This window comes from Equus przewalskii, chromosome 13 (assembly GCF_037783145.1).
Source record: "Equus przewalskii isolate Varuska chromosome 13, EquPr2, whole genome shotgun sequence".
Lineage (NCBI taxonomy): Eukaryota > Metazoa > Chordata > Mammalia > Perissodactyla > Equidae > Equus > Equus przewalskii.
Window position 1 is genome coordinate 86727911 of NC_091843.1, and position 27808 is coordinate 86755718.

The window sequence follows — 27808 nt, forward strand, 5'->3', positions numbered from 1 at the left end:
ACTCGGTAGGCCCGGGGTCCCAGCCAGGGCGTCTGCACCCTAGGCGCAGGCCTACTGGGCGGCAGCGAAGTCTAGGAGCAGTGTGGAGGCTGCGGGGTGCCCTTGTTGTGCTCCCGATCGGCAGGCCCGCGCCAGCGGCAGGCCAGTGTCGCCCAGAGCCCGCGGGCGGGGGCGACTCTCGGGTCACGCGAGGGTCATGCCCTGCTCTGTCCTCTGCCCCGCCTCGGCCCCAAGAAGATGCTAGCTCAAAGAGACAGAGCCGCGCCTGTGGAGACAGCAGGGTGGGACAAGGAGAAGGAAAGGTGTGCCTGAGAAAACCGCAGGGAGGAACTAACGGGGGTCGGGCCCAGAAGCCCAGGGCGAGGCCGCGGCGGCCGCCGCTGGTTTCGCTGCTGCTTCGGGCTGGAGCCGCCAGGGCTGCGGCCGCCGCCTCCTCCGGGCGGGCGCGGGCGGGCGGGCGGAGTGGGGGACTCTCCGGGCGCTGACATGTGCAGGCTGCCCTCCTGATTGGTCCCCTCGCCGAGCTGCTCACGGGTTCATTCAACTGTTAAGCACCTCCCCGTCTCTCTAAAGGACATTATAATGCAAGAAGCCCCCTTTTTAACCACAAACCGAATTTTCTTTCATTTAGGTGATCTATATATATCTATATCGTATAGCTTATAGCTTATATCTATTTTAAATAACTTAAAGCCGCTAAAATTTGGGGGGGAACAGCTTTCGCCCTGGAGCGGTGCGCGATGCTGTCTCACGCCGACCTCCTGGACGCCAGGCTAGGTGAGTGCGCGCCTCTCGCCCCGGCGGCCAGGAGAAGCCGGGGCAGGAAATTGTCAATTTGTTCCTTATTTTACCTTAATGCGCCCTAAATGGACTAATTTCTTTAAAAGTAATTGTGTTGCATTAAAGTTTAATTTGATTTAACATCGTCTTTTCAAAAAAAAAATCTATGGAATATGTAGATCCAGAAAAGGAGTGGGAAATGATGTTACTTTTTGTTTTCTTATTTTTGCATTTCCCTCCTCCCCCTTATTATTATTTTTTTTTAAAGGCGATCTATCCCGTGATAATTTGTTTGGAGGTGTTTTTCTTTCTTTCTTTCTCCCTCTTGTTTGCTTTGATTTGGGATTTCTTTCTCCTCTTTTTTCCCCTCTCTTTCATTCTCCCCACCACCTCCTTCTCTCCTCCTCGTCTAAGTATGGTGGAATTTGTAAAAATCTGTCCTGAAGGAGAAGCTGCTGCCATGGAAGCGGATCTGCTTCGAGTGCTCATTGAGAAAGGAGAAAAGCCAAATTCTTCCTAATAGGCGTCCCGCCTGGAAAGACTCGGCCTCGCCTGTGGCCGGGAGAACGCGCCTTTCATTTCTCTGGAAAGAGGAGTTGAATTCTCTCAAGTTGGATTCACTGTTACCTGTGTAGGGTTTCCTTAACGCTCTCTGGGCTGCTGGGCTCTGGGTTTCCGGTTTGGGAATCTTTGGTGATGGATGTGACTCCATTTTCCAAACACTTTCTCTGATTCGAGGGGGAGGCGGAGCTGATTTGGGCTGATTTCGGGGGGTGGAAGGCTTGGAGACGTATTCATCTTCGGAGCGTGAGAGGGAACCGCTGAGGGCCGGAGGCACAGTCAGTCAGGCTCCCCCGGCGCAGGTCAGGCAGCAACCAAGGAATCCTTTAATTCTCTTTCTTTCTTTGCTCCTCTCTCGCTCTCTTTTTTTTTCTGGTCCAAGAGTATGCTCTCGGGTTCCTGGGCGCCAGGGGTACGGTTCGTGAAGGGGACTCCTCGGCGTGTTTCATTGCCGGCACTGGGAGTGTTCCATTGTAGGAGAGACGAAAGCGTGCGCTGTGCGCTACGGGCGCCGGCTGCGGAGAGAGGGGAGAGGGACGGGGGATGGTGTTCCAGCCTGGCTGTCCAAATCCTGGGGAACCTAGCTGAGTGTCCCGGGAGCTTCCTCCACAGGGCGAACATGGGTGTGGAGGGAGCCAAGGATGGGGCTGAAGGAAGACACCGCCGGGAGGACAGTCCCTCCTGGCATCGCCAGGAAAGTAGTGACCGCGATCCCCTTGCCTCCTCAGGTATGAAAGATGCCGCCGAGCTTCTGGGCCACCGGGAGGCGGTGAAGTGTAGGCTGGGCGTGGGGGGCTCCGACCCCGGGGGCCATCCGGGGGACCTAGCGCCCAACTCCGACCCAGTCGAGGGAGCCACTCTGCTGCCCGGGGAGGACATCACCACAGTGGGCTCTACGCCGGCCTCGCTGGCGGTAAGTGCAAAGGACCCGGACAAACAGCCGGGGCCCCAAGGCGGCCCGAACCCCAGCCAAGCCGGCCAGCAGCAGGGCCAACAGAAGCAGAAGCGCCACCGGACGCGCTTCACTCCTGCGCAGCTCAACGAATTGGAGAGGAGCTTCGCCAAGACTCACTACCCTGACATCTTCATGCGCGAGGAGCTAGCGCTGCGTATCGGGCTGACCGAGTCCCGAGTGCAGGTACGTCGGGCTGGGCGCCAGGACAGAAGACAAGGAGAGGGCAGGGTGATTTGGGCAAAGGAAGCGGGGTCTTTCCTTCCCTTGCCGGGATTCTGGGCTGCGCTTCGGCTGCCTATGCCTTGCTGGGTCCTGTTAGCTCCTCTGCCCGGAAACTGGCCCGGATCACCATCCTCCAAAGGACAGACAGGGCCTCTATCTCCAGCCAGTCTAGCCACATCCCCGCAGAAACTCCTCAAAAGAGAAGCCGGCGTTGTTCCACTGTTACGTCGCCTCCTTCTTCCTGAGAAGGGAACCCTGGCGTCTCCCTCCCTCCAGGATCCTGGCCTCCGCTCCGAGTTTCCTAGGCGGCTAAGCCGGGCGGGCACCTCCGCTCCAGTCGCGTTATTGACAAGTATTTCATTACTCCATAATGAGTTTGTGTTAAAAGTCTGGATAAACGGGGGAATGCAACAATTATACAGAAAACATGTAAAGTGAGAAAATAAGGCGTAATGGGAGCCTTTTAAAAAAAAAAGATCCACACCTGGGTTTCACGGTGTAGCTTTATTCTCCCAAATATCACCCTCCCGCCGCTCTCAGGCAAAATACTGCTAGCCTTGATGATGGCAAAGAGTTTGAACTTTGGTGATCAACCAATGCGCTGGGGGAGGCTGGAGCTATCCCCCTACAGCCTATGAACCCTGGTTTTCCCCTAAGGAAGTCGAAAAAAAGAGAAGGCTTTCTGTTGTAGATATCCGATGTGAAGAAAGGACATTTAGGGCAGGAAAGATTGACAGGTAGTAGACGAAATCATTACTGACCCCTTGTTCTGTCCGACCACCCTCCAAATTGTAGATTATATATAACTTAGAAAAAGACACCTATAACTTTTCTGAAAATTGGGGAATAAAAGTATAAGCCCAATGAATCTCAGATCTTTTTCGCTTTTTAAGAGAATGAAAACAATATATCAAATATTTTATGGACAGATCCTGGAGGTGAAATACCAAGACGAGCGCTTAGTCTTGAGCTATCCAGGGTGCTGAAAATCTTCCTTGCCTATCTTGGACGTGATATTTTTTGTCCCTTATTCTGTATGTCAACCTCAGGTCTAGCTGCTTTTACAAATTAAGTTTAAAGACCTCACTTATTTTACATTTTATCTAAGAAGCAAGAGACAAGGATGTTTATAATCAAGGTGTTGAATATTTCTATCTCCATGCAGCATTTTAAAGGTAGTCTAATCTGGAAAAATAGCCTATGCTTCTGTTCTAAGTAGTCAGCAAACGAGTGTCATTGGGGACCTAATGTGGTCAAATTAATAAAGTAATATTCAGGGTATAAGATAGATTAACATTTTTACTCAATACAAGTCTGAATGGTTTCCTTAGTGAACTCTGGAAGCCCTGAACCATGGGCCGTTGGAATTAAGCACCAGAAGAGTTTTAATTGCATTGTGCAGATATACATTATTAATGCTCTTTAAAATTTTTTACCTCGTATCCCTTTTTAAATCCGAAGTTGAGTTCAAACCTTAACAGAAATATACAATTTCAATACTTCCATTACTGCTAATGATAGTATTGGCTTGTCAAAATCTTGTCGACTCAAAATTCATAAATTTGATTTTTGTCCCTCAAGAGAAATATTACCTAACAATTTTTGTTTTAAAGAGTAAAATGCTGTTGTTTAACCTAGACATAGTGGTAATTAGTTTAAATTAAAATAGAACTTAGAATCACAAATAAAATATAATTGGACAATCGACTTTATGAAAAAAGAAAATGAGGTCTATTAAACTTTATTAGGTCTTCCAAAGGTTAATGGTAGTGATTCTTTTAATAGAAAAAGTTGTAAATGAAATAAAATACAAACTATGTAATAGAAACAATATTTTTTAAAAGTACACAAAAGAATAATCAAGAAGAAAGAGACAAAGCACTTTAATTGTTCTAGCATAATGTTCAACCAAAGATAATAGCTTGAGGCTGCTGATAGGAACAATTTAATAGAATGGCAATTTCAATATTTTTTAAAATAATGTTCCATAGTTTAAAAAGTAATCAGATCAACATAACCTTCTTAATTAACATTTCAAAATGATTAACATTATGTAATGTAATGCAAAAATAATTTATGGAAAATGTATTTAGTTCACAATTCACTGTACCATTGCTCCTTGACCAAATTCAAATTAAATAGTAATTGGTTTATGTTCTTATATGATGAGTACTTCATAGTTTTCTTTATAGTTAACAGATTGCCACACATCCTTTTCAGTACACGGGCCACTGTGCTGATTAAAAATGATCTAAACATTTAATTTATTGCAATTGTATGTTTTAAAAGATGTTTTTTGATTCTACTCTAAATGATCCAACACACTTATTTTTATCTATATCTGGTATATATCATACCTTTTAAGTATTTATGAAAGCACCTCTACTCACATGGAGGCCAATTCCATGTCTGATATCGCTCCCCTTTTCTGGCTAGTGTAATAAAACCATTCCTTTTATAGCATGCCATTATTAGAAACCAATTTCAGAATTATTTATAACCTGGAATGGCTTATTAAGCAGCAATGCGAGAATCATGCAAATTACGCGATCAAATGCAATATAATAAGCATAATCATTAGTCTCTAGCACGGATTAATTAACTTTCAATATTTTATTTACATAAAAACCAAATCAGTGAAATAACTTCTGCACAGTCAGGCTTGCCTTTCAATATTTTATACGAACAAAAATAATGTGCTGTAATTCCATTGACCGTGTCCCCCAGAATGGCCCTGTCACCTGCCACATCTTAATAGGGGGACAAGCTGAGAGTATTTTCTAGTTTTCTAATGGAATGAGAAATTGCATTTTCTTCCTCTCCCAGCACTATTAAAGTGTAATGAATTCGGCCCAGAGTTCACGGCTGGCTGATCGAAATGAACCTGAGATCCAGGCTTTAATATAGCTCCCCAGATTTCCTCCCAAATCTTCACATTAATCATTTGCTGGATTCCAATGAGATCTTCATAAAGCGTTTGCTTCGAGGGGAAAAAAAGTAATATTCTCTCTTTCTCCCTCTCTTTCTCTATCCTGAGCCATTTATAGGTGGGGAATTAAATGGGCTATATATTTTAAAATACATTTACAGTATGTCTATATTACTGTAACAGCAGATATCATGAAAGTGGATTTTTAAATTCCAACCTCCATTAGATTCTCACTGTTGTATTAAGCATTTTCTGAGAAGAGCTGCATTTCAAACTGAGTACAAAGTTGGCCCGTGGCTGCGGTTAATATATTTCCTGGAGTTGTCATCTGTGCATTCTCAAAATCTCCCTTAGGTTTTGCCTGCATTTTAATCCGTCATGCTCTAGTTTTCAAGTGGAAACATTCACATTTTAAAAACATATGCATCATAGCTTGGAACGGAGGTGCTCAGACCCCATGCAGATTTTTTTCCCAACCCCAGTAAGCCATGAAACATAAAAAATTTGTAGCCATCATTTGACTACTAACCCTCAAACATAATTGAGCACGATTTTTCGATTATTCCTGTATTTAGTTCTTTAACAGCTGTTCTTTTCCGCCGGTGCCTGAGATTCAGCAACCTTTCTGAGGACGTGTTTTCTACTGAAATTCTACGGGACAACCCCCCCCCCCCGCCCCCGCTCCCGCCCGCCCCTTTCTTTCTTCTGCTTCTCTCTCCACTCCCCGGCTCTTGTCCACCACCCTTCTCCCCCGCGCTGCCCGCCCCAAACGTTCAAACATTTCAGGATTCACTGATACTTGCAGGGTGTTAGAAACCGGTCTTTAATTTACAGATATCTTTCAAAATATATCCGGGTGCGAGTGTGAGGGGTGGAGGTCGTTTGGACGCAGACATCATCCTTACCTAGGGATCCATCGGGTCTCCCTCCCCAGAGTCTAGCCTTGGGTGGGTAATGCAAAGCGACCGGTGGCCGCACGACTCCTCGCTGTGCTTTCCTTGGGTTCTGCCGGTTATTCTCCGGCGGAGGCCGCTAACAGCTCAATCCGCGGCCGGCCGCATTGATCCCAGCCACCATCTAGGGCCCTGCTGCCTCACTAAGCCGCTGCGCTACCAGCTCAAGGGGCTTTAGCAGGGAGGGAACCCGGCGTCTTTACCCAATCCGAACACTGGGGTAGGCAGAAAATGGGGCAATGGGGTAGAAACCAGAGAAAGATACAATGGTGGGCGATGGGGCGGGCATGGCAGAAAGGCCAGGGCCGGCCCAAAGGAGGGCGAGAATTCTAGATCGCAATGCCGTTCACACTGGTAGGCGTAGAATGTGTCTCCACTTGCACGGGTGTGAACACACACACCGCTGTGCATAGCTCGCTTACCGAGAACGGATCAGGTACATCCAGGCTCATGACACTTTAGCTTCCAGAATAAACACTAAATAGCTTAGATTAACGGATGAATAACCTTTTGGCCGAATATGGTGGTCAAATTACGTTGGCCAAATTCTAAGAGGAAACTCAGCACCTGAGTTTTGTCTCACACCAGTTATATTTATGCACGGTAAACCTCCAACTGACTAGATGTTAAACCGCAGGCCTGTCAAATAGGCATGCTGGCAATTATCATTATTAATTATTACTTAAAAAGATCAAATTCGAATATGGGGAGATGAGAGGTTATGTTGGTCAGACAACTTACTTGATACCTTTCAGAAAGAACCCTTCCTTCTCCTGTGGTAGTGAATTTGACATTCGTAGGCATATTTGTCTGGTAAGGACTGAAATTCCAGGGTCACTGTTAAGAAAGAAGGGTAGGAGGCTTATTTTCATTTGGAGTGTATTTTATCAAACATATCTCCTTTAAAAAGACATCTGGGTTTGTCTATGGTATGTCTATTTATGAAGCAAAGTTAAATTTGATTCATAACTAGTGTGAGCTTTAAACTTGACCTCCTTTAATTTGCAGTGGTCAGAAAATTTGCTTTTGGCTTATAGATGAAGTGGAGGGACCTGAGGCAATTGGAGGCCTTGTTATTTGGCATCCTCAGTAATTTCCTGAAAGGAATAGACTTGAAGGCCCTGGGGCTCAGGGCTCCGGCAGCAGGTTCCAGCACATCTGCACAGCCCAGATAAAGGTGCCCTTAGAGGGGTTTGAGAAGGAGGCGCGGAGACTTGTGGCAGTCGCTGCGAATCAGAAGTCACGGTGGCGACCCAAACAAGCCTGTAGCTCAGTGGCGCTCGCTTTCCCACACGGATCAGGGTATTAACCTCTCCGCTCTGTCATCCGTGGCGTTAGGGGTTTTCCTTTGTCTTTCGATTTTGAAACTGGCTATGTCATCCATGGCCTTTCATCAATTTCCAAATTTCCAGCGTTTCTGAAAATTCTATACCCCATCAGTGTTATAAGGCACACTATTAAGCCACATGGGTACACATGTTTATCTTCATTTGTACACCTGTGGGTCCAGCCTTGACACGCGCCTGCCTGCAGACCTGTGCATCTAAGCAGCGTACGGAATGTGCCAGCGTGCAGGGGCGTGGAGAACACTGCACGGGGTGGGATGCTCGTACTGTGTGTAAGCGCTCTGGGGGGGCACGATCACTCAGGACCCCGGGAGTCGGCACTTCGTGGGTGCAAGGGGCATCAGTTGCCTCGAGCTGGTGGAGACCCAGGGTCTCCGGCTGGATGTGGGCGCGTCGGACCGAGGGCACTTGTTCGGCCTGGGGCTGAGGGGGTGTATCTGACGCGGGTCTCTCGGCTCAAGCCCCTGCCGCTCCTGGCCGGCCGGCCCGCTAACAGCGCCCTGTCTGTCTCCCGCCCCGCCCGCTCCAGGTCTGGTTCCAGAACCGGCGCGCCAAGTGGAAGAAGCGCAAGAAGACGACCAACGTGTTCCGCGCGCCGGGCACGCTGCTGCCCACGCCAGGCCTGCCTCAGTTCCCGTCGGCCGCCGCCGCCGCCGCCGCCGCCATGGGCGACAGCCTGTGCTCTTTCCACGCCAACGACACCCGCTGGGCGGCGGCCGCCATGCCGGGCGTGTCCCAGCTGCCGCTGCCGCCGGCGCTGGGCCGGCAGCAAGCCATGGCGCAGTCGCTGTCCCAGTGCAGCCTGGCGGCCGGGCCGCCGCCCAACTCCATGGGCCTGTCCAACAGCCTGGCGGGCTCCAACGGCGCGGGGCTGCAGTCGCACCTCTACCAGCCCGCCTTCCCCGGCATGGTGCCCGCCTCCCTCCCCGGCCCCAGCAACGTCTCCGGCTCGCCCCAGCTCTGCAGCTCCCCGGACAGCAGCGACGTGTGGCGGGGCACGAGCATCGCCTCCCTCCGCCGCAAGGCGCTAGAGCACACAGTCTCCATGAGCTTCACTTAATGCCGCCGCGCCGCCCCCGGCGCCGTCCCCGGGCCCCCCCAGGCCTAGCGGCGCGCGCTCGGGACCCCGCTCCCTGCCCGGGCCCTGCCCGGTCCCGACCCCGCCTCCGCCTCTGCCTCCGCCACGGCTCGTTTTGTCCTCTCCTCGCTCCTCCACTCGCTCGGGCTCTCCCCCGGCCCCAGCCCGCGAGGCCTCCCCTCCGCCTGATTTCGCTCGCCCAGGCCCCCTGCCCCCGCCCAAAGCCCCTCTCCCGGTCTCGCCGCGCTCCTCCCTCGGCCCGTCTCCGAAGCCTCGCCCCCCCTCTCCCGCGACCCCGGCCTCCCGGCTCGCGCTCGTCGTGCTCGCGCCTTCCCACCCGCACCTTCCACGCGACGCCTACGACCCCTCGCCCGCCGCCTCCCCTCCGGTCCCTTCTTCCCCGGACCTCACGCCCCTCCTCCAGCGCCCTGCAAAAAGCATCCTTCCCGCCATTTTACTTACCAGGGAGTCGACTCAGGATCTGAAATCAGACACCAATGGACTGGTTTGTGGGCAGAAACACACACACTCGCACTCTCGCTCACTCTCAGACACTACACACACGCGCGCGCACACATACACAGTGCACCTAGGTCACACACGGACGTGTTCAAGGGACAGCACAATGTTAGGGATTTTTGTCTTAAAGGAGGACAAGCATCTGCTATTAACCGCCTCATCTGAGGGCCCAACTGATATAATTTGATTAATCCTTGTATTCTTTCTCCGAACTCCTCTCTTCTTTCCTTTCCCACCAGCCTACCCTTGCCCGGCCACCCAGCCTCATCCATGCAGCCCTCCATTGGCTTGCAAGACAACGCTTTTATTTTCTCTTACTTTTATTTTCTTAAGCACAATGTGTGAGGGTATTGAACGGAAGCCTTCTCAGGAGGAACATGCCAGTGGATCGGGTGGCTGGAGTAGACTAAAGCAGTCATGTGATGAAAAAGAGGTGATCTTACCCATTTTGATAAGTCTTTATAAGGAAGAATAAAATAAACATGTCAGAAAATTTTCCTTTTGTAGAAGCAAAAGCCACATCTCTTTTCTGGATCCTTCAGGACTGGGGTTTGTTTGCTTCCTTTTCCGTTTCTCTCTCCTCGCTGCTCTGTGCCCTTGGTTGTTCTGTGGTCGTCCTGTCGTCCCTCGTGCCCCTCGGCCACCGCCCTGGCCCCTGCCGGCCGCGCCGTGGGTGCACGCGGACATCTACAACCCTGCAACTTTGTACAGAGAAACACAATCAGCTCTTTCTGCATGTGCTGGTCAAATCCAAACCCAGAGAACAGAAGCGCTTTCGAAGAATGAACAAACATGTGAAATAGGATGTTTTGTGTAGATAAAGCATTCTTGTTACATACTGGTCAATTTGTGATATGTTTTAACTTATTGTCTGTGCTTATTTATGGAATTTGGTTTTCTTAATAAATGTTTGAGCTAATATAAAGCATATTATTTGACTTTTCCGGACAAGTTTATATCGAGTTAAATGTAAATGGATAAAATAAAATCATTTTCAGTATGTGATATGGAGAATGATGGGTTTGGTGTGACTTTGAATGGCGGGGGAGGTCTCGTGGGGGGAGGGGAAGAGAGCTGGCCCTGGAGGTTCTCAAGGCGCGCTCCGCGGGCGGGACCCCGCGTTGGGACCGTCCGCCCTTCAGCGGGCTTGGGTTCGCTTTCCGAGGTGCCCCGCGGCCCAGGCCGCGCTCCCCACACGGCGCCGGCAGCGGACACCCGGCCGCCCGTCGCGCGGCCCGCAGGCCGGAAGTGAAAAGGCCGGGCGGAGCGGGCCTCCCGCGAGCTCGAGGCCTCGCGAGGCTTGGGGCCGCCCTGGGCTGGGGCGCCCGAGGCGGGCCTGGTGGCGCGGCTGGCGGCGCCGCACGCGGGGCCTCAGGGTTGCTGAGTTGCTCGGGCGGCGGACCGTTTCGCTCCGACGGAGGAGCGGAGGGCGGCCGTCGGCGGGCTGCGTGCGTGTGCTGGGGCCGCTGTGGGCAGGAGGGCGGGCGGCCGGGAGGGCGGCGTGGGGCCCGGAGCCGCATCTGGCCCAGGCCGCGGTGGACGTGGGGGCCCGGGCTCTGTCCTCCCTGGGCCTAGGCCTCGTGCGCTCCGAAGAGGCGACCGGCCCTGGTGTGGAGATCTAGGCTCGGCCTCGGGAGCTCCCAGGTGGGGGAGGGAGCGCGTCCGGGACGAGCTGTGCGGGTCGTGCCGCCGCCCGGCCTTCCTCCGCCGGCAGCCCCGGTTTTCTCTGGGTCGGTTCTTGGTGCCGGCCAACCTCGAATTTAGCCACGTGCTCGGGGGACCTCCCCAAACTAACCAGCGGTGGAAACTGCGGTTTTTCCCTCGTCCGAGCCGGAAGGTTGTGGGTATGTTTGAAACTTGGAGGCGAATCGATACACAGTCTTCCTTTGGAAAACCAACCAAAATCAGTCCAGTGGTTTGAAATTTAATGGTTATTACAGGCATTGAGAGCGAACCCTTTCCCATGGGAAGATTTCTCATTTGGTTGCCACAGCCGTAAACCCTAAAAACATCCTTGTCCTAAAATACAGTCTCCTACCGCTGGGCTACATGTGAATTTTAGGAACTGATGTAATTGTTGCTCAACTCAGCACAATGGAAGCTCCTCAAAGGTGAGGACAAAAGGGCATGATTTTCTATGAGGAAGAAAACTCAGATGTTCACATTACCTTAGGAATTTTAATTAGACGTAAAATTGGTGGGTGGGTTCACAGAATCTCATTTCTACATTTTCTAAGAGGATATTTTTGAGGTAACGTTAGAGTATTAAAGTAAGAAGATAAAAACATGCTCATTTGGGTTTTCATATAAAAATAGGACGTTTCTGTATTGTAGAACTCACCTAGAATTTAGCAGCATAACTAAACTTCTAAAATATCTGTAGATGAAACACACTTTTCCTTGTTTTTACATTTCATCATATTCACCCTTGTTTTAGGTTACTGGTCTTTTTTACTTTTAATTTGAAATCGTGGTTACTATAATCTCAAGTCATATTTAAGAGATCAGTACAAATCACAGATTGCTTCACCAGTGAGCATGGAAGCTTGTTTACAAGGATGCTAATTTTACAGCTTTTTTATGCTGCTATAAAGCATAACTTTATGATGTAGGAATGCAATAAAGGATGCTAAATGGAATCTTTAAAAATTGTATTTCTCAAAGGCAAGGGAAATGGGATCTTTCATTTGAAAAAAAATGGGCCAACTCAGAACACTGATGAGAAGTTACAAATCAACTGAAGTGATAGATGCTTTCAAAGATACTTATATTTCATAATATAGAGGTTATTTATCAATATTATAATGAAAGTGTACAGAGTTTTTCACTTGACCTGACTCTAGAATAATATTTGTTTCTATGGCAATAGATTTTTGTATTAAGAATCCTGAACATTTTAATGTCATATATGCCATTAGCATAAGGGAAGGCAACCTGCCTAAATTGTTAAGGTTGACAGTTTAGCAAAGATAAAAAGAGAATGAGAATCTCAATCACAAGCCTGAAAGATTTCTGCATTTTGAGGGAGGAAAAAAACCTGCAACAGAATAATGTTTCATATTATTTTTTAGTCCTTGTCAGCAGCAATTCTGACTCAAAACTGTTAAAGTTATAATAATAACTAATTACATTCAATAAGGGAATAAAGACAATAATGATGAGTAATATCAAAACACAAAGTAGATAAGTACAACATGCCAGGTATCCTACCTCTGATGAATTGTACTTTTTGCTGAGTAGCCTGTTTGGCATTGAATATTGTCACCACATGCTAGCTAGAAAAAGTCAAAGTCTATTACGATGTGACTATGTGATTGATTTATTTGAATACGCATATTCATCCTTGTATCTTTATTTTCTCCTCAATATTGGTACTAACCATCTTACGTGGCATACAACTGATGGCATGAGAATGATGTTGCCCTTAGTTTACCTTTTGTTGATGATGGAAGAAACAGGATATAGAAATTCAACCTGATAAAGATGATATTAGACACTGAATACAAAATAGGATGCAGAGCAATTTTGGTAAATCAAGGTAGATGTGAACGGAGAATACAGAGGAAATTCTAACTTTGGGGCAGTTTATGTTTGATGTCCTCAATGTCTGCTTTCCTTGAAAATGAAAATGTTTTTAATCTGTGTTGTGGACTTTACATGTTAATTTTTACGGTAGAGAAAAAACTTAGACCCCAAAGATGTGTCTTTTAGTAATGGCAATAGTTAACCTGTCAGTTGAAAGAATGTAACCTTCCTTTTCTCCTTTTCATGACATAAAGGTAATCTCATCTAAGGGCATTTATGTGAAGAAGTAACAGCATGGCATGGTGGAACTACTGGCTCATTAATCCTGGCATCTACTTCCTACAGGGTTCCTTGATTAGTTAGATTCATTCATCAGGCATTTCGGAGTTTTTGATTTGTTACCATTGGCTAGGTTCACTGAGTTCAGACTAAATTGAGCCAGAAGCAATGTTTATTAGTAATTTTGTAGTACAGGCTACCCTAATAATTCAGCCCAAATATCTCATCTGAAAAATATCCATTCCCCTTTGCTTCTAATGTGGGTTGCAGCTGTGTTCATAGGGAATTGAAAGAACACAAGTGATTGGGCATGTATTTTCTAAATTATTAATATGACGGCTAATAGCTGTAAACCCATCTTCGTATCCAATGCAGAAATTATGATTCATTTTAAAAATGAAAGCAGCAACAAAGGGGGGACACCCCCCGCCTGGCTCTCTGCTCGCTCTCATCAGTGCAGAGCTTTGGGTCCAGGAGCAGTGGCCTATTTAGCGTGTGGTCATTACAGAGAGAACTAGGACAATACCTTTCGCTTTGCCTCATGCATGCTCTATCAAAACAAGGCATGGATTTATAAGACTTACTAGAAAATGCTTTTAAGGAATTTCAGGCATGAGCTACACAGAGGGCCCTCTTTTGATTTTGACGATGTCATAACTAGTCTTTAAGCAGGCAGAGTTATTTTGTGCAGTTAAGCTGCGTCTTCCATCCATGTGATCAAATATCCCATATATCTAAGGTTCCATCTTTAAAGCCACATTGGATCTGAGATACACTTGTTGCAGTTGCCCATGCTGCCACAATCCCTCCCAGTTTTGAGTTGCAATAATTCATAAGTACTGGGAAAGATATAATTAACCCATGTGACATGTAATATATGTTCTTTATATCTTTCGTTGAAATGTCACAGGACTTTATATGCTTTTGTTCACAGTCCTTATTGAATCTGTTTTGGGTAAACTAAAAGTCAGATTAAGAACACTAGAAGCCCTTGACACTGAAAACGTTATGTGTAATTCTTATGAAATTAAAAATAAAAATACTAAGTTGTAAAGATATACTGAAAATAAGTTCTTTCTAGATTTTCTAAGTGCAAAGTTCTTAGTGAGTTCGGTGAAGCTGAACTGGTGACTCTTTCTGCTGCCCTTTGTTAATTATCACATGCTTAGTCTGCCTCTCAGGTACTCCAACACTGATTTCAGAAGTAATGTTTTCAGAGGGTGTTTATTACTTTCCCTCCAGTACCTTATGTTTGAAGCCCATTTTTCAGTTTACAGAGCACATTACCTCATGTACATCATCGTGGCACCTTTATGAAGTAGATAGTGCAATCCCTGTCTTACAGATGAAGACACTGAGATTCGACGAGGCTAAGACACTGGCCCAAGGTCACATGCCTAGCAAGTGGCAGAGATCACTCTTTAAGTCAGGTCTCCAGATCTGTCAGCAATACCGTCGTGTATGTGACATGTAGACGTTGCTCTTATTCTTAAAATATTTTCAGGGAAGAAAACTAACTTCTCTTTCTTGGAAGTTTAACACCAGCCCTTATAATTTAAACAAAACAGATCATTTTTGATGGGACATGCTAGCTGCATTAAAATTAAACATGGTTTCAAGAGTCTAGAAATACTCCTTCCCTCCTGAACTTTACCCTCTGTCCAGAGGTTAATTCAAGATAGTTCCAGTGTGCTAATGAAAAGGCTCTTTATCGTGTGAGGAATCTTTATCAATGGAGTTGTCTTCTTGTGACATGAGCTCTGGGCTAAGGTGGCAAGAAACTTGGGCTCTAGCTCTGGGAGTACTTTCGGGGGGGGTGGCACTGAACATGGAGAGGGGATGGTTTGTCTCCATCCACAAGGGGGAGGATCCTTGTTCCCTCAGTGCTTCAGACTTCTTTCTTCTGTCCCTGTAAGATTTTTAGGAGGATCTTTTGATGTTGCTTCTGTATCGTATTAAAACAGTCACAACCTAGGACAAGCTATTTCTCATTTTTCTGTCCTCCCCATATTAGAAATCCACTGTCAATCATAAAATCTTAGCATTTGAAGGGATCTTTGAAATCCCCTAATCCACATTCTCTGACCACGGTTGTCCCTTTTTTGTCTCTCGCCAAATGGACTTGCAGATTCTGGTTCAACACAAGACAGATCTCTGTTATTGGCCCGACTGCCAGAAAGTCCTTCCTTTTATCGAGCCTAGTCCACCTCCTGTTCTTCCTTCTATAGTCTTGCCTCATTAGGGACTTTCCATCACATCTGTTAGTACTGAAATGATTTTTATTTTTAGTCTTTTATTAATATTTTTATCAGTCAATATTACTAGGCTACGCTAAGGGACCAGATAAACCTCCTGTCTCTGGCTTAACACAACTAAGGTTTATTTCTTGCTCACAAAAATTTCCCTGTGAGTGAAGAGATTCTCCAGGACAGCTCCCCTTTGTGGGGTGACTCCGTGGTCCAAGCTGTTTCATTTTGCAGCTTGACCGTCTCATTATGGGGTTTCCATTGTCTTTGGGGAAGGAAAAGAGAGAGCTGGAAGGCTGTGAACTGGCTCTAATGTTTTGGCCCAGAAACTTCTGCTCACGGTCCAGTCAGGCAAGAACTAGTTACACCACTTCCCCTAATTGCAAGAGGGATGGCAAATGTAGAAGAGTACATGGATATTCAGCGAGTAGAGAATATCTCTGCCACAATCTTATTTTCTCTGTGGTAAACATCCTTACTTCCCTTACTTAACATGTTTTTTATACATGTAAGTCAACAACTATTTTTTTGTGCTTATTGGCAAGGCACAGGGGTAGGGGTGCCAGAGAAATAGATGCTATCCAAGTTCTTGAGGAGCCTACCATATAATTGGGGAGGCAAGGCAAATTTATTCTAGAAAGAAAACTAGACAGGGCAGTTTTTAATGGTTTAAGTGCTGAGTACTCTGATCCCTATCATAAATGCAGTGGGACTTCAAAGAAGCGGGAGATCATTGGGGATGGAATTCCTGGGCGAGGCTCCCTGAAGGAACTAGGCCTTACAGGATGGCAATGTCACATTTAGGATTTTCTTCTTCACTTTATTGGAATTTATTTATTCTTTTTTTAAGATTGGCACCTGAGCTAACATCTGTTGCCAATCTTTCTTTTCCTTCCTCTTTTCCCCAAAGCCCCCCAGTCCATAGTTGTATATTCTAGTTGTAGGTCCTTCTAGTTGTGGCATGTAGGATGCTGCCTCAGCATGGCCTGATGAGTGGTGCTAGATCTGCACCCAGGATCTGAATCGGCAAAACCCTGGGCCACGAAAGCAGAGCACACGAACTTGACCACTCGGCCATGGAAATGGCCCCTATTGGAATTCTTTTGACATTTCCTGTGGGTCTTATTTTCAGATCAATAAATTATGTTTGGTGTGTTTATTTATATCATTACTAAACTCTCTACTATCTGCTTAAATTTGGAGCCGTTGCCCGGATTCAGATCTCTAATGACCAGAACAAGCCATGGTGGACCTTCTGCCTTACTCACGTTAATAGGCGTTCATAATCTGATATAGTGTTTTTACAGTATCACTGATATTCCCCAAATGGATGAATTGTAGCAACGTAATCCCTCAATATCTGACATAGACTCTGGCACATAGTAGGTGCTCAACAGGTGTTTATTAAGTTGATTTTAGGTCAGATATGTTGGTGTTAGTTCCCAGCTTATTGCCCTTGCTATTGGTCTGTTACCATGTCTGGGGGAGTAGTTACCAATTTTAAAATATCATATATTGAAAGGCTTACATGATTATTAAGGTGAAAAATAAACAAATCATTCCTGACAACAAGCAAAATAATATTTTCACTCCCACAAAAAGAGACCATCCTCATCCTATGGTGAGCACAGTGCTCACTCGGAGTAAACTAGTCACCCATGGGAGGCCAATTACCTTTTCCAAAGAATGAGGGTATCATGTAGTGTCTTCAAAAAGGTAATTTAGTAAATGATGCCCTGGTATCTTGGAAGAGTTAATCTGCCACTCTTAGAAACTCCAGTGACTGGATTGTTCCTCAACAGAGGAAGGAGCGCATGCTTGCAGGAAACCCGCTATCTCAGATTTCCCTATTGGAAGACTTAAGAGCTTCATTTTCGTCTTAAACCTAGTGGCTTCTCTGAGAACTGGTTGTATGCCATGAGACGTCTCCGATTTGAAGAGTTATGATGAGAATTTTGTACTTAGGCAGAAGAACTCCACAGCAGCACCTTAAGATTCTGGCGGAGGGCACAGGTTAGGAGATTGCTGCTTCTCAGGGAGACAGGCTGTTTCCATTTAGTTGCAGAAGGACAATCCTTGTCCTGCCCCTACTCTGCTATAGCTGGGGACCGTGAAGAAACGCAGCATGGTTTGGAAAACATAGTTGTAATCCTTGGTCACCCATTATCTGACTGTATGATCCTGGTCCAGTCACTTAGCAGCCGTAAGCTTCTATTTCCTCGCACGATATCTGAAGTTCTTTCCCAATGCTAACCATTTATAATAATGTTATAACTCCATAAGGCTGACTGGTGCAGTGCAAGTCAGTTAAAAAATACCTGTTAATCAGAGGCCTGGGCTGGTCTTTGTCTAATCTGTTTCTTTTAAAGGTATTGTCCTTTCACCTGAGACAAGGGCATCTGATTCTGAGTCAAGTCAGCACTGTGTTGAGAGGGTGAAAAGATAAGCAGAGAACATCACTGCTGTGCTGAAGAGTTGCTGCCACTGACTGCATCCCTCGCCTCCTTGTAATGGGACCCAGGGACGGGGTTGGGGCGGCGCTGGATTTGTATTCCAGAGTAGGAGAGGAAGATTGGACGACGCAAGAATTTATCTTTCCGTAGACAAATATGGCTGCATGAAGAAATCATCATCCCTGTCCTTAAATCATTAGTGCCATGGGGTAAAACATGGTTATCCCATGGACTTAACCGAAAAGGAGAGATGAGAGAGGCGACGTAGACCTGTTCTCCTGTAGGAAGCAGTCAGTGACGTTCAGTTGGATTGATTGGATTCAGATGGCACCAGTTCCTCGTGTAAAGTTAGCAAGGCAGCTGGACAGCTCCCTAGAAGCTAGTGTGGGGCAGTGTCAGCATATTTATTCAGTTGCCAAGGCGATGCCAAGTGTTTATGACCACATGGGAGAATGGAAAGAACATTCAGGTGAGTGCACGTACACAGGCCACGAGGTGTCCGCTCCTCCCCTCTGCTTACGTGTAGATGAAGGCAGATAGTGCAAGTCCAGGAGCAACTGGTGAAGTCTGTGGAATTTTGAGGGAGCCTTCAGCGTTCTTCCCTCCCCTGGCATTTTTGGAGTGAGGACCTTCTCTTTCATATCATTTTCCCCACTCAAAATAGGAAATTAGTTGGTATCATTTACATTTTGGCTGACTAGATTTAAAGCAATATACTAACTCATCCACTTTAAATCCTCTAATTTTACTGTAGAAAGATGTCTTTCTATTAATCCTTTTAAAAACATGTGAGCGTTAGGAGGCAAGTTAGAATGGTATTGGAGAGAGAGCATTTGCACACAGCGGTCTGCAATTTAAGGAAATTATACCACAGCTGAGACTGGCCCCCCAGATAAATCTACTTCACTGGCTTAGGAATGCTCCAGGAGTTGGAGAAAAAGGAATAAGGAAAAATATTCTTCATTTGGGAGATGGCAACACAGGTGTTTTTAAATTATTCTTCAAATGGTATATATACTCTTTTGTTTGTTGGACGTATTTCACAGTAAGAAAAAAATAACAAAAGTACCAGTTGTTATTCCCTGCCTCCCTCAGTATCCCATCATCAAAGGTCAGCTTTTTCAGAGTAACCAACATCTTACAGATTGCTGTGGAGATGGATTGCCTAAAAGCTTCTAAGCACACAGAAGCACCTTCTGCAGTGTTGGCTTCTCCTCGCTGAAACCCTGGTCTCCAGAGTCACTTTGGCCGTTTCTGTCTCCTGGCTTCAAAGTAGTCCTCTCCTCCCACCCCTGCAAAAACACCCACCTCTTTTCCTTTGCTCTCTTTATTCCTCTGCTCAGAAGTCCACTTTTTACTGTGTGATGTCCTGCTCTGAGTTTCCTTCTTCCTTCCCTGTGGTAACCCTGTTCCCTCTAGACAGGCAGTCCTCGTCCTTCTGGCTCCAGATTTCTGCTGCCTCAAGGACACCTGGAGCTGGGGTCAGGGCTGGGGAGAAGCAGCAGCTGGACGTGTTGCCCATGCGCCCCTCAGGTAATTGGGGTGAGGGGAGGGAAGGCGAGGTCTCGTTGGGTGTGATACAGGAAAGTCTGGTCTGAGCATAGGGATAGGGTAAGGAAATGAAATGAGTTTGGGGAGCATCAGATGCAGGGCTTTTGTCTCTCAACTTGTGTGTATTGATTAGTTTAGCTGTTTCCTGGCCTGAACGTGTGGTACTTGACACTTATTAGACGGCAAAAAGTATCTGTTGAATAAATGATCCTGAGGTGGTAATGAGGAGAAAATACAACATTGATCTTGATTTTGGTACCAGAAAAGTGACACAGGAGTCAAATGATTTTCAGTGTGAAAGTAAAAAATTACGTTGATGTGAGCTGCTTATCTAATTGTCATGAAGTGCAGAAGCAGTTAGATGTAAAATAAAATACTCTCAAATGAACTTTGAGTTCTCTTTTGTAACAGTAGTAAATTCCACCAGGTGTTAGGTAGGATGTTTCCAGGCAGGAAGGTTGGTCACTGGCCATCTACCCTTGTTATTGCTGACTAAATTATTCACACAAATTATAGACCAAATATTCATTTGGCATCAGCTTAGACATATCCCAGAGACAGGAAGCTCACAACCTTATATGGGGTCCCATTTCTTTTAAAATATTCGTATATCAAACTGAAACCATTCCCCTTCTTGCTTGTTCTTGATGTCCCACGAAACAAGCCTGCACTCTTTGTCACTTGACAGGTCTTCGCATGTTCAAAGACAGCTTTTCTATTCCCCTTCCTTTCCTAAAATTTATGAGAAGATAAGGGGCTATGGTCAGAGGTCTTAGGGTTTCCCAAGTTATCAAAAAACCTGTTTAGTCATCTTTATTAAATAGGAGACAGATTTTATCCGTGTGAAGCATCAGGGGGTCTTGATGCTTTTTCCTATCCCAGACATTTAAAGCAGGTGGTTTTTCTAAATCGATATTTCTCAGACTCCAGGGATGGAGTTTAGGCCCCTCACTGTGAAGTTTGAGAACCACGGTTTCAGTCGCTGAAGCTGTCCAGGTGAATTAAGTGTAATTGATGCTAATCTCAGGAATCGGATGCACCTAGAAAGCAATGTGGAACCTTTCTGGCCTCTTCGCTAACAGGCTTGAAACAATCTTTTTTTTTTTTTTAGGTACGCTTTTTGGTGAGGAAGATTGGTCCTGAGCTAACATCTATTGCCAATCTTCCTCTTTTTTTCCTCCCCAAAGCCCCAGTACATAGTTGTATATCCTAGTCGTGAGTTCTTCTAGTTGTTCTATGTGCATGCCACCACAGCGTAGCTTGATGAGTGGTGTGGAGGTCTGTGCCCAGGATCCGAACTGGGGAACCCCGGGCCCACTGAAGTGGAGTGTGCGAACTTAACCACTACTCTACCAGGCTGGCCCCTGAAACAATATTAAATCTTTCACCAAGTGATTATTAACATCGACCCCCGTTAGCTCTCTTATCCTCATTTACAAGCTCTTTGCCCTCTTTCTCTAAGTGATGGAGTTACACGATCCCACCACTAGCACACAGCTTGAGTTTTTCAGTCTCCTTGTCCTCAGTCCTTTAGGTTGCTACTGATGGAGGAGAGTCATTTGCTCCCGATGGAGGAGAGTCATTTGCTCCCACCGTTCGAATGTTATGAGATTATTCCTATGCTCAGTCCTTGAGATCTCACTGCTCTTAACTCTTATTTTTCTAAAGCTTTATTTATACGCAAACATTAATACAACTCAACATGAATGAAATCCACTTAAAATTCTTTCCTCTACCTGCTGGTTTTCATTGGTTTATGGTTCCTTCCAATCCGTATACATGTGCCTGTTTAATTTTTTAATATTTCTGACCAAAAAATACATAATATCTTGTATTCTGCTTCTGAATATTTCCCATGTTGGGGTATGTCTTCATATGTATAGTTTTAGTGACTATAGTATTAGTTTCTAGCTTTTTCTGATTATAAATGTTACCTGTTTATTGTAAAAATTGTCAAATATAAACACATTCAAAAATGTATTTGAATGTCTGATTCCATTGCCCCATCTCCCAGTTAAGCACTCTTAAGATTTGAGGTATGAGCCTGTGAGTGTGTGTGTAGATGAGGGAGCGAGAGGGAATTATTTTAAAGAATCTTTTGTGTATAACAAGTGTCCCGAGTGAAAACAAAACGAAAGTCTTTCACTTATAGCTACACTGTCCAGTATGGTAACCACTAGCTACATGTGGCTATTTAAGTTAAATACAAGTAAAAATTTAGTTCCTCAGTCGCTATAGCCACATTGTAAGTGCTAAGAAAACCGCAGGTGACCAGTGGCTGCTCGTTGGGTATCATTACAGAAGTTTTCTTGGACAGTGCTGACTTGTGGCATTCCGGGCCGGAGAGAGAGGGAATCAGGGTGCTCTGCTCCTTGCTGAACTCCATGAGACGTCTCCCGCTGCTGGAGCTGGAACCGAACAACGTAAGTGGACAGCGAGTACCCCTGAGGGCTGGGGAGAAATCCGTGTAAGTAAGAACTCACCTAGCCATGGGATTGCTATCTAGATTCCAAAGTAAAATTTTTTTAGTTGAGGGTTAGGAGGACCTGAGAAAGAAGGTCTTAACTCCCAAGAGTGTGGAGGGAGAGGGACGTGCAGTTCAGGTCTAACATTTCTGTGCTTGCTGTACACCACTACTCAAATCATGCTTCAATGATTTTCTCTCTCAGTGGTAACCAAAGAAGGCTTTTTATATAAGGTTTTGAATTGGATCCATATGTAAATTTAGGGCCATGCCTTGGTCATTTACAGTGAGTATATGAAGGATATGATAAGGAGTGCAGGAGGAGAGCAACTATGATTTGAAGCAGACGTGTGTATATATATGATACACACACACATACACACACACTAAGAGTTTCCTCCAGCTATGTCATAGCTGTTTCAGGAAAACAACTGTTTTTCCACTTGCAGCTTGTTCCATACCTGATCTGAAATTAGCCGTCCTTTCTCCCCAGGGCATCCTCAGTTCCCTGCAGATCTCAAAAATGGTTATACATCAAAACCCTATGGACTTGGTCAGATGTGCTGTTATATTAATTATAACGCAGGTCATGGTTGTGGGTTCTTTATGCAGATGTACGTAGGAAGCCTGCAGATGTGCACAAAGGAAAAGCCGTTGAAAAGTCTTGAATACATTGCACTGGTGCCAGGCATATTTATCACAGGATCACAGGCTAGTGACTGAGAATACCGATGGATTTATTTCTCAACCTGGGCATTATCGAGTATGTAATGAGCAGAGACTCAATTAAGCTGGTAGGGAAAAAAAATGTATATATACACTTCCTCCCCCTACAATCTGCCCCCCCCAAAAAAAACCCCTCCAAAAACAGAGTGGGTTTATAAAATATTTTGAAGTTTCAAATGGTGACTTAAAGGTAACCAATTGGTTTTTACTATGGTGACTTTAAATAATTTTAAATACGGAAATTTACTTAAAATGACAACCTGGTATCTTAGTCTGGCAATTTTGGGCGATCATAAACTCATCATTGACTTGGTTTATAGCATTGACTGTAAGAGGGTATTATTGTAGCCATTAATTTTTTTAAATTGTAAAAAATTTCAAGCATATATAAATGTACGGAAAATAGTACAATGAACTCCCAATATGACCATCACCTAGATTTAATAATTAATATTTTTATTCATTTGCTTCATTCATTCTTTTTTCCATCTTTTTCTCTGTTTTAGTATATTATAGCATATCACAGAGATTGCACATATTTCAACATCCATCTCTAAAAATATGAACAAATATGCCATTTACACCCAAAAAAATTTAAAATAATTTTTTGGTGTCATCTAGTCCATAATCAAATTTCTTTGACTATCTCAAAAATGTCTTTTTAGAGTTAGCTTATTAGAATCAGGTCCAAACAGGGTCCATATATTATAATTGTCTATTATGAGTTTTTTAAAATAATTCAATAATATTTAGTAAACTTACAACCATCATTATAATCCAGTTTTAGAGAATTTCGACACCTCCCCAAGATTTCTTCCAGCCCATTTGTAGCCAGTCCCTGCTCTCACCTCCAGCCCCAGGAAACCACGGATCTGCTTTCTTTTTGTATAGATTTTTCTTTTCTGGACATTTCCTATCTTAAGTCTTTTAAAATCTGGAGTAGTTTCCCCTGCTCTCTTGTCCCCCTGCCATCCACTTGCTGTTCTGTAGAATGTACCACGTTCTGGCCTTGTTTGCTTGCTGTTTCTGGGGTTGTTCGATTTGTTCTTTTATCCCCCTCTGTGTCCATATTTCTTGTAAATGGAATTTAGCCCCAGAGCAGCACCGCCCAACTGTACTCCTACACTGATGGGAATGTTCTGTATCTGTCCTGTCTAATGTGGCTTTTGAGCACTTGCGATTGAGAAACTGAATTTGTAATTTCACTTTCTAAATTTAAATAGCTACATGTAGCTAGTGGCTATCTTATTAGTGCAGTTTGTAGAAGCTTGATCAGATTTGGGTCCAACATTTTTGTGCATAAATATTTCATAGGTGGTGCCATATGCTTCTTATTGGATCCTATCAGATGCACACAGTGTCTGCTTGTCTTACTTTCAGTTATGCAGTGATTGACCAGTGGGTTCAGTGGGGACAGCCTGATCTCCATTGTCCAATTCCCGTCACCATTTTATCTAATGGATCGTCCACTTATGAATATTGCCTGAAACAGTTATTCTACCAGGACTTGCAAAACGGTGATTTCCTAATTTCTTCATTTCTTCTATATTTATTAGCTGGAATTCTTTAGTAAAGAACTTTTTTTTTGTCAACCAGAGCTATTTGGTTATCCTGAAATACATTTTGTACAGAAAAGGCAGGATAAATACTCCATTTTTGCCTTTTAACTGTCAATTTTCAGAAGAAGTAATGTATGCTCTAGTTATTTCCCATAGTGCTCAATGCGGATTTTTAAACCACTTTTCTTATTGTATGTTTTTCCAGTTTTATTGAGAAGTAATTGATAGGCATCACTCTCTGAGTTTAAGGTGCACAGCACGATGCCTTGATTTACATATAGTGTGAGATGATGACCAATATAGGCTCGGCTAACAGCTCTCATACAGATACAATAAAAAGAAAAGAAAGAGAAAAGGAAAAAAATGTTTTCCTTGTGATGAGAACTCATAGGATTTACCCTCTTAACAACTTTTTTATCATATAACAGTGTTAGCTGTAATCATCGTTATACATTACATCAATAGTACTTAATTATCTTATAACCAGAAGTTTGTACCTTTTGACCACCTTCCTCCAGTTTTCCCTGCCCCCACCCTCCGCCTCTGGTACCCACAAGCCTGACCTCTTTTCTATGAGTTTGGGTTTTTGTTTTTTGTTTTTTTTGTGTGTTTTTTTGGTGAGGAAGATTCACTCTGAGTTAACATCTGTTGCCAATCTTCCTCATTTTTTTTGCTTGAGGAAGATTGTCCCTGAGCTAACAACTGTTCCAATCCTCCTGTATTTTGTATGTTGGAAGCCACCACAGCATAGCTTGACAAGTGGTGTAGGTCTGCACCCAGGATCTGAACCTGTGAACCTGGGCCACCAAAGCAGAGTGCACCGGACTTAACCACTATGCCAGAGGGCTGGCCCTGGCTTTTTGTTTTTTTAGATTACCCATATATGTGAGATCATACAGTTTTTGTCTTTCTCTGTCTGACATATTTCACTTAGCATAATGCCTACAAGGTCCATCCATGTTGTTGCAAATGGTAGGATTTCCTTGTTTATGGCTGAATAATATTCTATTCTGAGTGTGCATATCTATGTATGAATATACATATACACTACAGCTTCTTTATCCATTTATCCATCAGTGGACACTTAGGTTGTTTCCATATCTTGACTATTGTCAATAATGCTGCTATGAACATGGGGGTGCAGATATCTTTTTGAGTTAGTGTTTTCATTTTCTTTGGATATATTCCCAGAAGTGGAATTGCTGGATCATATGTAGTTCTATTTTTAATTTTTTTGAGGGTCTTCCATACTATTTTCCATTGTGGCTGTACCAATTTACAGTCCTGCCAACAGTGCACAAGGATTCCCTTTTCCCCACATCCAGCTTGTGTTATCGCTTGTCTTTTCAATGATGGCCATTCTCACAGGCAGGAAGTGATAGCTCATTGTGATTTTAACTTGCGTTTCCCTAATGACTAGTGATGTTGAGCATCTTTTTATTTACCTGTTGGCCTTTCATATATCTTCTTTAGAGAAATGTCTGTTCAGGTCCTTTGTTCATTTTTCAATTGGGTTGTGTTTTTGCTATTTAATTGTATGAGTTCTTTATATGTTTTGGATATTAACCCCTTCTTACATATATAGTTTGCGAATATTTTTTCCCATTCTGTATGTTGTCTTTTCACTTTGTTGATGGTTTCTTTTGCTGTGCAGAAGACTTTTACTTTGATGTAGTGTGACTTGTTTATTTTTTGTTTTGTTTCTTCTGCTTTAGGTGTCATATCCAAAAAATCATTACCAAGACCCATGTTAAGAAGCTTTATTCCTATGTTTTCTTCTAGGAGTTTCATGGTTTCGAGTCTTACATTTGAGTCTTTAATCTATTTTGAGTTAATTTTTGTGAGTGGAGTAAGATATTGTCTAGTTTCATCCTTTTACATGTGAATATCCAATTATCCCAGCACCATTTATTGGAAAGACTGTCTTTTCTCTATTTAATATTCTTGGCTCCCTTGTCAAATATTAGTTGACTGTATACGCTTGGGTTTATTTCTGGGCTCTTGGTTCTGTTTCATTGGTTTATTTGTCGGTCTTTATGCCTGTGCCATAATGTTTTAATGACTATAGCTTTATAATACAGCTTGAAATCAGAAAGTGTGATGCCTCCTGCTTTGTTCTTCTTTCTCAGGACTTCTTTGGGTATTTGGGGGTCTTTTGTAGTTCCATATAAAATTTAGGAGTGTTTTTTCTACTTCTGTAGAGAATACCATTGGATTCTTGATAGGGATTGCATTGAATCTACAGATAGTTTTTGGTAGTGTTGACATTTTAACAATATTAATGCTTCCAATCCATGAACATGGGATACCTTTACATTTACTTGTGTCTTTGATTTCTTTTATCAATGTCTTGTAGTTTTCAGAGTAGAGATTTTTAGCCTCTTAAATTTATTCCTAAGTATTTTATTGTTTTTGATGCAATTGTAAAAGGGATCAATTTCTTTATTTCTTTTTCAGAAAATTCGTTGTTAGTGTGTATAAATGCTACTGATTCTTGTATGTTAATTTTTATCCTGCAACTTTACTGAAGTCATTGATTAGATCTAATAGTTTTTTGGTTGAGTCTTTAGGATTTTCTATATGTAAAATCATGTCATCTGAAAATAGAGATAATTTTACTTCTTCCTTTTTAATTCTGATGTCTTTTATTTTTGTTGCTTGATTTTTCTAGCTAGGACTTCTAGTGCTATGTTGAATAGGAATGGTGAGAGTGGGCACCCTTGTCATGTTCTTGATCTTAGAGGAAAAGCTTTCAACCTTTCACTATTGAGTATGATGTTAGCTATGGGCTTATCATATATGGCTTTTATTATGCTGAAATATGGTTCTTCTATGCCTAATTTAAGAGTTTTTATCTTGAATGGATGTTGAGTTTTGTCAAATGCTTTTTCTATTGAGATGATCATATGATTCTTTTTGTTTCCTTCTGTTAATGTGATGTATCACATTGATTTATTTGCATATTTTGAACCATCCTTGCATCCTACGGATAAATCCCACTTGATCATAGTGTATGATCCTTTTAACGTGCTAGGAGATTTTTTTTTTTAGTATCATTATGAACTTGGGGTTTGTATATTTAGTGTACTTTAATCAGTTGTATTTACATATTTTTTGGTGCTTAAAGTATCCCATCTTTGGCCAACAGGAGCTCTTTGTGTTGGCTCATATGTTCTTTTGATAAAACTATAGAGAACACTCATCATTAGGGAAATGCAAATCAATGCCACAGTGAAATACCACCTCACACCCATTAGGATGACTACTACCAAAAACCAGAAAATAGCAAGTATTGGCAAGGATGTGGAGAAATTGGAACTCTGTGCTCTGTTGGTGAGAATGTAAAATGGTACAGCTGCTATGGAAAACAGTATAGTGGTTCCTCAAAAAAGTAAAAATAGTGTTACTGTACGATCCAGCAATTCCACTTCCAAAGGAATTGAAAGCAGGGACTTGAAGAGATGTTTGCATACCCATGTTCATAGCAGCCTTATTTGCAGTAGCCAAAAGATGGCAACAACCCAAGTGTCCATTGACAGATGACTGGATAAACAACATCTGGTGTATACATACAATGGAATGCTCTTTAGTTTTGAAAAGGAAGAAAATTCTGGCACGTGCTACCACTTAGATGACTGTTGAGGACATTATGCTAAATAAAA

At 43.9% G+C, this 27808-nt stretch overlaps 2 protein-coding genes across 4 annotated transcripts in view; both read left to right on the forward strand.

Annotated features, from left to right (window-relative positions):
• Positions 1-626: 626 nt before the first annotated feature.
• Positions 627-10271, forward strand: OTP (orthopedia homeobox). The gene is made up of 3 exons (XM_008532274.2): positions 627-777; positions 2070-2479; positions 8276-10271. Exons 1-3 carry the CDS (start codon positions 741-743, stop codon positions 8804-8806), a joined length of 978 nt encoding a protein of 325 aa, XP_008530496.2. The 5' UTR covers positions 627-740; the 3' UTR covers positions 8807-10271.
• A 7408-nt stretch (positions 10272-17679) lies between these two features.
• Positions 17680-27808, forward strand: part of WDR41 (WD repeat domain 41) — a 135534-nt gene continuing 125405 nt past the window's right edge. Inside the window, exons 1-3 of one of the 3 annotated variants that reach the window (XM_070571588.1) lie at positions 18304-18467; positions 19266-19379; positions 21699-21820. In XM_070571588.1, coding sequence (XP_070427689.1) covers positions 19367-19379; positions 21699-21820 — 135 coding nt within the window. In that variant the 5' untranslated portion in view covers positions 18304-18467; positions 19266-19366. Of the gene's footprint in view, positions 18468-19265; positions 19380-21698; positions 21821-27808 lie in introns of all 3 variants that reach the window. The other 2 variants (XM_070571587.1, XM_070571590.1) reach the window with 2 other exon arrangements.